At 43.1% G+C, this 15,672-nt stretch overlaps 1 protein-coding gene across 3 annotated transcripts in view; it reads left to right on the plus strand.

The window, feature by feature from the left end:
• PHF21B (PHD finger protein 21B) overlaps positions 1–15,672 on the plus strand; it is a 157,323-nt gene that overhangs the window by 84,514 nt on the left and 57,137 nt on the right. The window contains exon 1 of one of the 3 annotated variants that reach the window (XM_040063339.1): positions 13,493–13,615. The exons of the other annotated variants lie outside the window; for them this stretch is intronic. Within the exon in view, the coding sequence (XP_039919273.1) occupies positions 13,493–13,615 (123 nt within the window). Of the gene's footprint in view, positions 1–13,492; positions 13,616–15,672 lie in introns of those variants that run through there. 3 annotated transcript variants of the gene reach the window in all.

A 15,672-nucleotide genomic window follows, 5' to 3' on the forward strand; every position in this document is an offset into this window, starting at 1 on the left:
TCCTTCCTCCTCACCGGTGTTTCCTTCTACCACTTAGGCCCTGCTGTTTTTGCAGCAAAGTTGTGATCTGAAGTGGGAAATTCATCTGTATTAAGAGCTAGGGTGTTTTTTCCTTTGACAGGTTAGCTTTAATTAATAGAGCTACTGGTTAATTGCACAGCTATCTGAATGCTGGTGAATCAGTCTTGTTAGTCAGTGTGTCACAGGAGGAGAATTAAGGGACTAAGGGGTGGCTTCCCTTGGAAGAAATGGGAATTCATATTGGTATATGTGTTCTGTAAAACATGACCCGTATCCCTTACCTCCTGGAGAGGGCCATCATTACTAAACTTTGTTTTGTTTTTCCAGAATTCCTTTTAAAGGCTTTGATCCTTTAGAAAAAAAACCAAAAAAATCCAATAAAAGCAGGGAAAAGCAGGAGTGAAATGGTAGGGACTGGCTGTAGTCACAATATCTATAGGGAAAGTGTGTAGAGAGCAGCTGTTTCCACACTGGGTGTTGTTAACACCTCTTGCTCTGCTGGAATCCACTGGAATGAGCAAATCTGCTTTTGCCACTTATTTGTGCCATTCTTTTTCTAAATCGTGTTGTTACACTTCACAAAATTGCAGCACAATCTTATTCCAAGTTGGGAATTACACCACAGATGATTTTGGAACTTGAACAAGGACTTTCTTTTTCATCCCTACCTATGACTTGTCCTGTATTTGAACTCAAATCGTTGGGGACTGCTGCATGAACCTGCCACCTAATCCTTGCCTTGTGTCTGAAGGGTGTTCCACTCTTGCAGGAGAAAAGGTTAACTCAAATGGGAATATAAAAAAAAATAGGGTGCACTACAGAACTGCAGAGCTAGAGCATCTGTTCTTTCTGACCACCTTGCCATTTTTTGTACTCAGCATCTTTGCAAAATTACTTTTATCAGAACAAAAGCTGTCAGCTGGGATAAATGTTCCAGGTAAAAAATCTGGTTGACTGATGGAGGCTGATATTCAAGTGCTTGTGATGTGTTGCACTCAATGGGAAATGTTTATTCTGATTCTGAAATGTAAAAAAGTTAGGGTGAAAGTTTGATGAAGTTTCTCTCAATCACTTCTCACCTTTTTTTTGTGTATCTTTGAATCCTTTCTGAGTATACTCACAGATCAATGCCACTCTGCAGCTCCCTGCAGAGTTCTCATGGCTAAAGCATCCAAATGTTTGCCACTACAATAGCAAAGAACTCAACATTCAAATGTCTTTCTTTCTCCTGTCACTGCGCATGGGAGTAGTTTAGAAGTCAGTTCAGACACAGCTGAAGACTAGGGACTAAATTTTGCAGATAATTTCCATTTTATATGTGCATTAAATAATCATCTCCATCTTGATGCATGAAGGCAATGGCAATGTAGTGTGTCATTGCCTTCTCCTAAGCCATTGTGCTCCTCTTCTGTTGTTGTTTTGAAGTGAGCCCAGTCTGTTCTATCTCATTCTCTCTTCTACATTCCATTTTATTTACTGTCATTGGCATGATCTGTGTTATTTATTGCTTGTTACTCTCTCTTTGGCCTCTACAGTAATGGTTATGTACTGTCTTATTTTCAAGGATCTACACAGTCCTTCATTAGCAGCTCTTTTATCTCTTCAATATTTTTTCCCAAGACTGCTGTATACCTTTCTATCCCTTTAAGCATTGTCTTATCATTTGCATTTCCATTAAGTTAGAGTGAAAGCATATAATTCCCTTGTTTCTTAAATTTACACAGTACTTTCTACATCTGCTAATGTATTTGTACAGTTCAGTCATTCTAAATAGTTTTTTCATGCATTCTCTGAAGTCTCATTAACAGAAAAATATTGCATGCTGTATCCTCCTCTTATTTTTGACTGATCAATTATCTGTATCTAGTCAAGTGGTATTCCTTGGGATTCTCAAACTGTCTAAGTTGGCTTTTGATTTTTCACGTGTGTGTATTCAATCACTACTCAATCACAGAACATTCTTTGTCATGGGAGGGAGGACTAGGGAGGGCAAGTTAATTTTTTTTTTTAAAATTTGTCTAAACCACCCATGTCCCTAGAGGAGCTAGGCCATTATATGCCCCCTCACCCCCAAACCCTGCCCCCCCCCCAAAAAAAAAAAAAAAAAAAAAAGGTAATGTATTGTATAGTGGTTTGAGCAAAGACAGAGGGCTTGGAGTTCCCAATTTTCAGTTTCTCCCACTTCTGCAGGAGGTGATATTTGATCAGGCAGTATTCATTCAGCCAGGTTTTGAGCATTACCTTATGTTTTTGGTAAGACAGTATTTGATAACCTACCTGTTTGAACACTGCCTGCTCGAAAGGCAGAAAACCCCCGCAGTGCTGTTGCTGCCTGAGTGCTGTGGCAGCCAGCCTGTCTGCACAGTCAGCCCTCAGGCTGGATAAAGAGAGCACTGTGACCATTCCAGTTATGTCCTTTGATACTCCACATGGCAAATGAAGTGGTGTGACTGAGGGAGAAATTAAATGAGGAGTGAAGGTGCTCTCTCAATAACTAAAGGTTTGCATTTGTGATGTGGAGGTTCAGTTTCCAGCTTTCACTTGATACAGCATGTGAATGTGTTTCTGTGACTTCAGTTTTAGATCCTGCTGCTTCCTCCCGTCTGTATACTCAGAGTTCCTACCTCTGGAAGGGTTTCACTGGATCATAGGGATTTCTTTGAATAGTGTACAGATCCTGGGAAGGGACAGAGAAAATCATTGAGGTTGTCATCCTTTATATATTGTGTATGAGCAAGAAGGAAGTCTTGAGATGGAAGTCCATTGTCAACTTATCCTTCTGCATCCTTAACTTCTGCAAACACCTGCACAACTATTCATCATTCCCATTCCATAGTTTGTAATAAACACTTTCATTTTATGATGCAGGAGGAGAATCTCTCAAAGATTTTCTACTTCAGCTATTTTCTCTCCATTGACAGCAGAGCGGCGAGAGTGCTGTTGGGAGGAATTTGTATGTCCCTTCTGCCGTTCCTTTCAGCTTCTTTGAACACTTTTCTTCTTCAGACATGTAGCACCTCTCTTTAGAGGTGCAGTTACCTGTTTCCCATCTCTGATCATGGACTTCACTACATTTTTTGGTCTGTAAATTACTTTTTATGCAGCCTGTGGAAAGGAAGATACATGAAATTAAATTTCTGCCATCTGCGTAATTCTTTTTGTGGCCAAGCCCACACACACCCAGGAAAATACTTGGACTAGTGAAGTCTCATCTTCATCTCCACAAGGTTTCCTTTGGAGGACAATAGAAAATATTTCAGGCAAGATTAGATAAGGGTGATACTTTTGATTTGACAGCCATAATCCTGTGGGATTAAGATAAAATCATATGATTTAACTTGCCTTTAAAATATAAATAAATAGTATTTAATGGGTTCTAACAAGTTCATTTTCACAAACACCTCAACAAGGAAAACATATTATCAAGTTGGGAAAATAAGGCAAAGGGATTTATCTAGACTTTGAAAGACAGCTCTGACTCCTCCTCAGTGCTGGTGTGTTTAGCCAGAAGCAGATTCAGAGGCTGAGGTAGAAGGACCCTGCTCTTTGTGCTGCCAAGCCACAGGGTTTTCTATTAGTTAAATGTGCTAACAGCTGATGGCTTTTGCAAAAAACCCCGTTCATAAAGTTGCCTTCTTCTTTGTCCTCTGAACGAAGCTCACTCTTCAGGTTCCATGACAAAATCAGCTTCCTTCATACCCTGACGTTCCCTTGCCAAAAAGGGGGGGATCCCCCTGGGCTCGGGGGCAGGAGCATGGGGTGACTGCTCCTGCTGCCCTTGTGTCTGTTGGCAGCGGTCCATGTGGATGCAAGAGCCTGGATTTGGAATGAGGAGGTGCCTGGATGTAAGCACTCAGCTGGGCTCTTCGTTTCTCCTCCTGCTGTGTTTTTTGTCACCAAAACCGTACTTGGGAGTGATTGAAGACTGAAAGGTTGCTCCGAGCAGTTTCACGTGTACCATGCAAACATGCCTGCACATGAAAAACACTGATCCCTTCAGAGCCATCCTGAAAGCTCGTGCTGGTGGGATGAAATATGTGTGTGTAGGATTGCTGTGGAAATGTCTGCACCAGGTCTGGAGAGAAGGCAGGGATTTTTATTTATTTTTTTTTTCTTTTCTTTGCAATTTATCCAGAATTTCTGACGGAAAAACTTTACCGCTGAAGAACTGCTTTCCCTTGGGGGAAATGCAACCATTTAACTTCTATCTTATTTCTGTGTAGACTGAGGAACTGATGGTTTGATCCCATGGGAAGTCTGTATCTGTTCACAGCTACATTTGTTCATTTCAGGAGGATTCTGTGTTATCTAGGAAAAAGGAGGGGGGGGAAAGGATTTGGCTTGGTTTATTGCACTGCAGGTTCTTCTTGCCACTCCAAAGATGTGCATTTCCAAATTTGATTTTAAGCTGGGGTGAAGGAGGGAGAAATCAAAGAAATGATTATCAAGTTGGGGTTGGGGGCTGGGTTGGGGCTGGTGGGAGGAATGGGGGACATGGAATGTGAATATAGGAGGCAGCAGCTTTGGAACTGGATACAATAATTTACTCTAATTTATTGTTAGTTTTTCTGATTGCATGCAGTTGCATCTCTTTTTGCAGTGCTTGGTCATAGGAAGCAGCGCCTTTTTAAACAAAAATGAGAAGCCCAGGAGCCCTAGATACATAGAATACAAATTTTATTGGCATTTATGGAGAGGAGAAGAAAAGAGGCAGAGTACTGAAACAAAGGGAGACAAATTATCAAGAAATGTTAGCTTGATGCCATTTAGAAAGGGTCTGGATTTATCTAAAAAAAGGGTCGTGATTTATCTAAAAATGACAGGATGCCACTCCAGAAATGCAAATGTCTGCCCTGCATCTTAAAGCTATAATGAATGAGTTTCACACAATGGGAGCATTCAGCTTGTTCTAGGGCACTTACTCAGTCTCCATACACTGGCTGCATGTTCCTGGCCTTTAATTACTCTGCCTTTGTTTTCTCAAAACTTAAATTAGAAGTCCATTAGTGTTTACATGGTGTACACCCAGCGTGGTTTTTGCGTGTTTGTTTGCAGAGAGTTGGCTTTATTTTTCACCAACAAATAAGCCGTGTGAATGCAGACCTCTTGAATGCACGGGATGAGGAACTGAAGCTGGCAACACAGAAGCGTAAATGTGGAGCTGCTGATGGAAAGCAGGACTCTGGCTTTGGGGCTGTGGGATAACCCGTGTTACATGGCAGGGAGCCCTCCTCTGACCTGCCAAGAGGAAGCCTGTGTGCTTGCTGCTTTATTCATAGGCAGATCAAGCCGAAGTTTTCCTCTGTGCTAAGTTTGGGGTTTAAAAAAAGCGTGTCAGAGCCTCGCAGACCTGCTCCAGAACGGAGTGCCCCCTATCAAGGGCTTCAGCACAGGCTGTGTCTTACCATTAGCAGCTCATTGTACATTTTAAACTTGGAATTAAAGGAAAGAATAGAGATCCATCCATCAAATAAAACGGGAAACCAACTATTCTTGCCTTGAAGATTTTTTTGGGGGAAGAGATTGTCTCACACGCATAATATTTAATTTTCTGGGTGCATATATGCAGCATGTGTGTGGGTGGGCACACAGGTAGCTCCGCTGCAAGTTTTAAAGGCTCTGTTTCTGACAGAAAACTGGTCTAATTAATAGGAGTAGGAGACAAAATGCCAGCTTGTAGATTTGTTTCCTCGGCAGAAATCAGCTCCCCCCTCCCTGTTACACTGCTCCTTCTTGATCTGATGTAACAAGAAGAGAGAGTCAGCTGTGAATCAAGCGCCTCGTTCTCATTTCCTTGATCATTGGCATGGTTTGAGAGAGCCAGAAAGGAGAAGGGATTATTTGTGAGGTTATTAAAAAAAACCCCAACCCTAGTTCCCCCTCCTCCTCCCCTTCAAGATGCACAGGCACTACCAGAATGTTCCATGATATCAATCTGACTTTTCTCATTAAATAGCATCCTCTTCCTCCCTACTCCGTGTTGGTTAAAAAGTGCTGTTTACACCTCACTAAACAGCTAATTCCAGGCTTTGACCAGTGGATTGCCAGTTAGCAATACCATTTAAAACGCATTGGTTTTTGCAGTCAGCAAGATGTTTAATGGGTTCAGAAATTAAAGGCTTAATTGCACTTGACTGAATATGTGTATTTCTAAGCCCACTGTTGGAACACAGTTTGGAAAATTCTCTCTTTACATAAATCTGTTAATTCTTTATTGCTGCCCTGTCCTGGAGAGCAGCCACATTGAGAGTTTGGTCACTCACACTGAGAAGCCGGGGTGGGGTTTCTTTGATGCAACTTTAATCATCGTCTGTCGTCACGTTTCTGCGCGACGGTTTCGCTCGGAGGATTGAACAAATTTGTTCATGTAACATTCAGGTTGTATATGATCCCTTGTGAGAGAAAATGGCATGTTGGAATTCTCATTACGATACCGAGGAGACAAGGAACTTGACTGTCTTTGGGGAATAAGGGAGAAATACAAGGGTAGAATTAGAAGCGGGAAAAGTTTAGCTGTTGTGCGCTGCAGTATATGAAATTGCTGATGTGCAGAAGAGCTTGTGAATGCTTCTAAACCAGATTTTTAATACCAACAGTATTAATGGAAGCCTTTCCTGGAGAACGTGGCAGGTTAGAAAATCAAAAGCCATTTTGCATCTTAATAGAAAGACTGTTTCAATATTTCCTGGCGTGTGCTTTCCTTCTAATTAATGTCATACGCAGAAGGGGTAGTCATTCAGCCATCTTTCCAGCTTTAAAAGAGTCAAAGATTAAAAAACAAACAATTACACAATGTAATTAATTGGAGAAGAAATTTGGGGGGGGGCATGTCTGGGAGTGGTGGTGGTGATGTGCGTTGTTCCCCTCTTCTGTTTCAGGCAGTGTTTGTCATTCTTTGGCAGGAGTGACTAATTTATTGTCTGACTATCCTATCTGGATTCATACAGGGTGGCTTTCAATCCCTTCCCCCCCACACCAAAATTCTTCTGATGTGCCGTGTATTTGTTTGGGAGGGGAAGGAGGAGGGGGAGAGGGAGAAGGTTATATGTTTCTGACCTGCTTTACTGCTTTTCAACTGAAGTAAATTAATGCACACACCAGCTTCCCCTCTGCTGTGCTGATTGGATCCTTGCGCCGATTAAATATTTCACACTGATAGAGGGACGCTGAAAGCACTCAGCTGGTAATGCAGTCTGTGCATCAGTGATACAATAACTGACTCTCGAGTTAAAGTCAAACAAAACCCCCAGTTTGCTGCGGTTTTGATTAGAATGAGTTTCACTTTGAATTTAAATCCTTGAGCCTGCTGCAGCGATGGCTAATTAACTAAGATCTGATAGAGACGAAGAAATACATTCTTACTTCTAATGACAGGCAGGCAGGGAGTTGTCAAAAAAAAAAAAAAAAAAAAAAAAAAAAAAAAAAAAGAGAGAGAGAAAGAGAAAGAAGAGAAAGAAAAGGAAAAGAAAAACCAACAGACAAAAGAAGCCGTAAACCCCCCCCCAACCAACTAATGCTGAGATTGTACTTCAGCACACGTAAACCCTCCTGCCCGTGTTTCACACTCATCTTCCTTTGGCTGACAGTCTGCCCCTGGAAAGGCTGCTTGCATTGAGTCCCAGATTTTCCTCAGTTATTTTTTTAAATTCTCCTTACAGAAACTAACACTCGAGTTTGTACCTAGTCGGGCAGTCTCTACCTCCTTGTTTATTAATCGTGCTCTTGGAGGCTTCCTTTAGGAAAGGGCAGGGGGATGGGTGCAGCGTACTAGGGAGGAGGAGGAGGAGGAAGGCTGCCTGCCCCCGGGTACCACACGTCAGCCTGCGCCACGGTGACCTCTCCCTGGGGGTCATTAAAAATACTTCTGTCGAGCAATTTCTTCTCCCTCCCCTCCTTTCTCCCCATCCCTGCCCCCGCCCAAGCCGGGGCGTCGCAGAGAGAGCTTTTGCATCAAACTGACAGGTCATTTACCGAGCAACTGGCAGGAGGAACTACCCCAACCTTCTTTAAAACCCTTCTCCTCCACCTCATCTTCCTTATCCTCCTCCTCTTCTTCCTCTTCCTCTTCTTCTTCCTCTTCCCCCTCTGTTGCACATCTTGAACGCCTTTACGTTAAATACAGCATTTTTGCAAATAGAACATAAACCCTTCCCATGCCACAGTCCTCACCTTTGTTTGTGTGAGAACTTCTCTTTGGGTGCAGGTAACCTGGTGCCCAAGGCCTGTATGCAAAAGGAAGCATTTTTTAATGGGAGTCCAGGGATAAAACACAGACTATGAAGCCTTTTGCCTCCATAAGCATCCACCAAACTCCTCTGGGTGCCTGTGTGTACACGTGTGCTTGGCTGGAGCCCTGCTCATTTCTTTGTTTCAGCGTGTGAAGTTGTGAGGATGGTTGGCTACAACTTGAGACTCAGACCAGGCAGGATCAGCCGTGTATATAAGTAGCAACTTGGAAATGTAGGAGAAATACGTGGAAATTCGTAGGATTGAACCTAAGAACCCTAAGAAAATATACTAAAGTGCCATGGCTGGTGATTATGTTTACAGTGCATTTGTGTGTTGTCACTCTCTGAATATGAAATATTCTGTTGTTCAGGAGAATTTTATTGTGACTCTTGGGTAAATGAAGAGAGGCCATGGCTCTCATTTCTGGAGAAGTCTGTTCAGCTGGTTTGCATGCACGGCATTAGATTAGTGCAGAATGTTATACTATGGATTGACAAAGACATCGTTTTTGTTTGAAAGTGGATTGCCAGTGTTCTGCAAGCTAAATAAACTCTCAGGGTTATGCCAAATGTTTTCTCGTAGCCATGGGGCCACTGAGGAAAAAAACCTGATTTTGCTCTGTAAACAGTTGCAGTTTTTCACAACCAAACTGCTTTGTCACAGCATCCTTCTGGAAAGATTAATGGACTGAGGTCTCTACCTACAGTGTGTAGGTGTTAAAATATAAATGTGATGGGCAGTGAATTTTAGGTCCTTTTTAAACAGATCTCATATTTTACCAGGAAAACATGAAGGTTTGCTGAAAGATGTGTGTCTGTCTTAAATCACTGCTGTGGCAGACAGCAGCCAGTAGCTGAGGATTCCTCCCTTGTAGAGCATGACCACGTTCTCATTTGAGATGCATGTGTGAAGTAATGTTGACATCAGATCAGTAAGGGTTTGAAGACATGATGTAAACTGCAGCAGAGTGACAGTGAAGGAGACAAAGCCTTGCACCAGAAGCAGTGCTGTGTACGTGGATCCTGTGTGTGTGCATATATGTGTGCCCCATTGCTCAGTGTGTGGACCACAGCAGAGCGGCCACCTGCAAATACTTCCTCCCTTTGCTCTTTCCATGGCTTTATTCACTAAACAGAATGATTTGTGGTTTGTGATAGCAGAAGTAGCATTTGAGTAATCGAATTTGAGGCTAAAACTGCTGGACAGCAGCCTTGTCTACCTGCAAATCTTGCTAGAAAGGAGGGGGACGGGGAGAAGGCTTACGTGCACTAATAAATAGTAAGCCAGAGTTATTTTGATACATATGGAAAAAAAAAAAACCAAAAAAACTCTGCTTTAAATAGTTGAGACTGTGCCATGCACAAGATGGGAAATCATAAACAAGTGGCAGATTTCCAGCACACTGTGGCATGTTTGCGTGTGACCAGCATGCATATTTCAAACTCTGGACTGCCTGTGGCATCCTGCAGTGAAAATGAAAGTCGTGTTGCTATTGAAAAGGCGCTGTTTCAAAATTGGTGTATTGTGTGCACTATTATGCTGTGGATGAGAAGCAGAGACCTGCTTTCCAGCATTTAAAGCCAATGTTTTTTTTCTTCTTTCCCTCTCTTTTGGCTCTTCCATTGTATCAGCACATGTTTTCTGCTGCAGTGTCCAAAGCTTGCTTAGCGTCTTATTGTTCATTATTCCAAAAGCATTGATAATATGTTATGCTGACTGATTCTCAAAATGCAGATTTTCTTTCTCTTTAAAAACTAAGATGATTCTTTTAATTAATCTGGCAGAAATAGAATACAGCAGATGTAGGTTTTGTTGAGGATTATTTTAATATCTCATATCATAATCTTTGTTTCTGTCAACACTTCTTTACCAATGTCTTCTCAGGGTTGAAATGTAAAAATGGCTGTTACAAGGAAAAGAAAAAAGCCACAAAGATGAGAATAGCTCAACTCTTAATTAACACAGTTTGATTAAAGGGGCTATTTTTAAAGTTTTGATTGGTACATTTTAGAAAGTTAATAAAAGATACACAGAAGAGATGCTCTTGCTGCTTTTTCCTAAATAGACAGTTTTTCTGTGCCTCTATTTTGGAAGTTAACCGAGCACCTGATCCTTTGTATATACTTCCATATTAAATTTCTAAAATTTTCAGTTATTTAAATAAACTTGGTATGATATTGTACCCTTAGGAGGTGACAGATGTGGGCCAATTGGTCTTTTCAAGTCTATCCCGAGGACATGATGTTTTCCCTGTATGTACTCAGAAAAGTTACAAAACCTATATTCAAATGAAAGTTTTCCAGTTTTACAAGCATTTCCTATTTATCACAGCTTAGAGTGAAACAATCTTTATTTCCTGAGCTCTTTTGGTTGCATACACATGAATGGACAGGATTGTGAGGTTATTAGGAAAAATGTTAGCATGCATCACACGCAAAGACCCCAAATGGACTCACTGTTAATGCTTGTAGGGAGATCAAGTGGGTAAAGGGATGGATGGTAGTTTGAGTAGTGAATTTTTTTTGTTTACAGGATTTCTGGGTTTGTACTTCTCGGCTAATTTGGTCCTTTGAAACAAGATAAAAAACAATTAGTTGCTATTGAAGTTAGTCAAGAAAGTCATAATCTACTTCTACTTAATTTAATTGTTCTTTCAACCGAGCTACCAAGGATTGTCTATCATTTGAAGTCAAGAAATTTTATTTTCTTAAATGTTTTCTGTTGCTGAACCGTCTGGGAACAAAGTAAAGCTGTACTAATACCACTAGAATATTACTTATTAGAAATTTTAGTGAAAATGTGAAATTAGAGTAATTCTGAGTGTCTCTGCAAGAAGTTTTTTCATTCAGTAACCCACATTGTTCATGTCTGAGGACAAACATTAAGAGACACTTCTCCAGTACAATGATCTATCAGGAACAGCAAATGCTTCTAGGGTTACAAAAGAGAATCTCCACCTAATGCTACTCATGTCAGCAGCAAAGCTCTGGTTGTCTACAGCAGAGCTAGGATTTCCCTCCTGGACTAACTCCAGTTATGCAGTGGATTTCTAGCACTGTGACCAAGTACAGCATTTTCAGACAGTCTGTGAGCTTGAATTCTTCATAGGACATAAAGCAAAAATGCAAGCACAGGGCTGAACTCTTAGCCTGAGAGCTTTGTGTCACTGTGGGGGTTAGTAAGGTACTCTGCAAGGAAACGTTCTGTAGAGCAGCAGAGGAGGTGGTCAGCTCTCCCACAGACTGTCCCAATTGTCTTTGGCACCTGCAGCAGCATACCATGGGACATGGAATCAGTGCAAGGAACACCAGTGGGAAACTGTGATACAACAAAAAAGAAATGGGGGTTTATAGAATGTTTTCATAAGCAACTTTTCCCCTCCACATAAAACACACACCTGACCTTCTTGTCTTTCACTTGAGCACTCTTAAACTGTCAGACAGGTATATTTGTGTTTTGGAGAGAAAGCTCTTTTCTCTTCAAAACTGTGACACACAACAGCATAGAGAATAAGGAGATCATTGCCTGTTCTTCCTTGAGATGATTGTCAGGGTAGTGGAGAATGAAAGCTAAAGACAAAAATGAAGCAAGCTCAGAACAATTTATACAAAGTCACGATTACTGACTAATGCTGTCATTAGAATCGCAGAACCACAGATTCAATAAGGTTGGAAAAGACCTTAAAGATCACCGAGTCCAACCTTTGACCAAAAATAAGTAATTTCTGTATATTAAAATCTGAAGCAAGTATCTCTGGTAAAGCATATGCTTGTGATTTTGCATAAACACAAAAACTACAGCTCCCAGAGCAAACATAGCCTAAGTATTTCCAGTCTTAAAGTGTATGATGGGTTTAAAGGTAAGAAGGGATGCATTTTCCTAGAAGTCATTGAAGTTTTCTGCTGCAAGGTTTTTTCTTTATGCCCAGTAGTAGATTTTCAGCCTTGATTCTGGAAAGAGTTAGCTTTATATACACACACACACTTTGATGCACACATCGTATTTTAAACAAGCAAAGTTGACAACAAAACTCTGATGGGCTTTAACAGTAGAACATCACTTTCACAGAGACTGTGCATTACATGTGGTTGCATTGGAGTCCAAGGTTATGGTCAGTGTATAAAGTTAAACACGGGCTGAACTGTTTGCAGGATTAAGTGCCTTTGATATCAGGTCTAGTAAAAACAAGATGTTTAATAATTAAAGGTATCAAAAGATGCTTGAACCGGCATATTTTTTCCACATATACCTAACTTACTTAAATGGTATTAATAAGAAAATCTCCCAGGCTTACTCAAAGCACAACAACTTTATAAAAGTGGGTTTTTTTTTTTTTTTTTTCCTTTTCAAAACTGAGTATTTTATGCACACACTATTATTTACCCGTACGCATCTTCACAGTACCAACAGAAATCTCAAATACAAATCTTGTCAGAGATCCTACAACAAGGTCATAATCAAAATATTCCTATTACAGATGATGGAATAGCCACTCTGTAGCAATATAAAAGAACAACTGCTAAGAAAAACAGAGAACTTCGAGATAAAAATGGTGCTATGGAGAAAAGTTACCTTGGATGATAATGATAATAATAATAATAATCGTAACTATTATAATTACTACCACTGGAAAAACAGTGGAATTTTGTGAGGAAAAGAAAACTTGAAAGGGGAAGCAGCAAACCAACTCCAAAGCCAGTCATGGTGAAAGAACACAGCTGTTCAGTGGGCACGTGGAGTGGATAGTCAGACCAATGGAAGAGAAAGTTGAAAATACCATTCTGCAAGCCTTTTATTATTAATTGAAGCTGCAGCATCACCTAGACTTATATCACGATCATTTATACTAGGGTATTAATTCAAAGCAAAACGCAACGGGGAAAAAAATCCAACCCCAAACCGCAAACTTTGGAAGCCCAGAGTGCCACCCGCGAGTTCCCGAGCAAAGAGGGGAGAACCCAGCCCTTCCCCTGCCAGGAAGAAAACTGTAAACCCTACCAAAGAAAAAGGGAATAACCCCAAATCCGTGCTGCCCGGGGGGCCGTGCGCGTCCGCAGCCCTGCGGTGACGATGCCGCTTCTCTCTCCCCCTCTCCCGGCAGAAGCTGGCGGTGCTGGCGGGCAGCGGAGCCGGCAGCAGCGCCAAGCCCGGCGTTGTCCCGGCTCTCCTCAAGGCTCCCGGCGGCGGCAGCCCTGGGCACAAGCCGCCCATCCCCGCGCTGCCGGCCCGGGCGCCCATCGCCATGGTCACGGCCACCCTGCCCGGCGGGACGGGCGCGGAGCCCCCGCAGAGCGCTCCCCTCGACCCGCAGAGCGCGGCCAAAGCTGTGGGTGCCCGCCGGCCGGAGCTCGGCTCCAGCGCCCAGGTACGGCCGGGCAGGGGCCGGGAGGGAAGGGGGGGAGCCTTGAGGGGAAGGAGGCAGGGAGGGATGGGGGCCGGGCGGGAGCGGGGCGGCGCTGCGGGCGGGGTGAGGGGTTCCGGGCCGGGTGAGGGGGCTCCGGGCGGGGTGAGGGGCTCCGGGCGGGGTGAGGGGGCTCCGGGCCGGGTGAGGGACTCCGGGCGGGGTGAGGGGGCTCCGGGCCGGGTGAGGGGGCTCCGGGCGGGGTGAGGGGGTTCCCGGCCGGGTGAGGGGCTCCGGGCGGGGTGAGGGGGTTCCCGGCCGGGTGAAGGGCTCCGGGAAGGGTGAGGAGGTTCCATGCGGGGTGAGGAGCTCCGGGCCGGGTGAGGGTGCTCCGGGCCGGGGGAGGGGAGACCTGTCCCTCCATTGCGGTGCTCTCGGGGTGCAGGAGCGAGGAGAGCTCTGTCCCTCCATCCCGGAGCCATCGGGGTGCGATGCTCGCCCCCCCGACCCGCAAGGGGAGGATTCCTGCTCCGGTGCCGAGCGCTGGGCATTTGGGAACCTCGTGTGGCTCGTCCTCTGTTGCCGCACCTTCTGTGGCCACGTCTCTTGATTCAGAAGCAGTTCTTAAACCTCGCAAAGTTTAGGTAGAGAAATGCTCAGGGAGTGGAGGAGCTCCCGGCGTTTCAAGTCCCCGCAGTTCGGCGCTGGGACCTGCCCTGGTTTAGGCACCGCGGGGCTGGCAGGCTGCTGCCTCCAGGTCCGGGTGCATCTACCTGTTTAATGTTTATGTTCGTGGTAATTAAAATATTCAATAATTGGACCCGGTGAAAGGAGATCAGAAGGGGAAGGGGTGCTGTTTGTTTGCTGCACACGGTGTTTTGTGCAGCCCATTAACAGAGAAGATTTGACTCCAGCCATGCTGCGTGTCGGGAGAGGGAGGTGATGCTGATGAAGTTGAAACGTGAAGAAAGTGACAAAGCCTTTCCAAAACTTTGTAGAAGAGGGTGTAAGGTATAATTGCTCACATGGGAAATGCAGATTTCTTTTCTGCTTTCTGCACATAGGGTCTATGTTAGTTATGTTAGTCTGGGTGTTTTGGTTTTTTTTTTTTTTTTTTTTTTTTTTTTTTTTTTTTTTTTTTTTTTTTTTTTTTTTTTTTTTTTTTTTTACTCTGATTCCCCTTCACAGGCTCGGGATAGGAATCTAATTATCACGAAAGGAGAACCTGGTATGGACAAAGGTAGCAGGCAAACTATACCTGAAGATTTTTGTAAGTCAAGGTTATGTTGGAGTACATGAGGCTTTTTATTGCCCTGGAAGCCCCTTCCTAAACACCATATGGGGCATGACCATCACTTACTGTGTCCACTAACACATGGAAAGCACATCCAACCACTCTGGAAACCAAATTGTCCTGTCACATTTTTCTGGAGAAACAGTGTTCTGTTTAGCTGTTGTAATGAAGTATCTGTCTGGGGAATTGGATTTTGAACATCCATTATGTATTTCATGCTGTGTAATTTCATTTTTAGAAGGTATTGTTTATGCTTTATTGAAAATATACTTGATGGTATTCTAGTAGATATTTCTTAGAATCCTGGAAAATAACTATATAAATGATAATAATATGAAAGATAAAAGTTTTAATATCACAACGCTCTATCACTTTGTGAAGGACTATCTTTTACTGTCACTGAGGCTTGAAATATGTTTTAATGTGTTCACAGCAAACAGTGAAGTGACTGTCCCAGGTGCTGGGGAGCAATTTGAGTTAGAACATTTGGCTGCAAACTTTTCACTTCTTCAGGTGTGGTTGGAGGAAGACTTTCTAACCCACTGTGGTGTTGAATAATCCATGCTCCTTGCATTTATCCTTTCAAATGGGTCCCAGTGCCACCTTCCACATCCCCAAGCATGCTGGGCTCAGTATTGCAGCCTGCTGGAGCAGAGCACTGATGCTCCTGCAGGTTTCTATTTTATATCCTCTCAAACTTGAAGCAGTATTTGTCTTGGCATTGCAACTTTTCTGTGCAAGAAGCAGCTTCATTTCAAGCAGAGGCTTGCTGTTGTTGGGATAGCAT

The sequence above is a fragment of the Hirundo rustica genome, chromosome 4 (assembly GCF_015227805.2).
Source record: "Hirundo rustica isolate bHirRus1 chromosome 4, bHirRus1.pri.v3, whole genome shotgun sequence".
In the NCBI taxonomy this organism is placed as follows: Eukaryota; Metazoa; Chordata; class Aves; order Passeriformes; family Hirundinidae; genus Hirundo; species Hirundo rustica.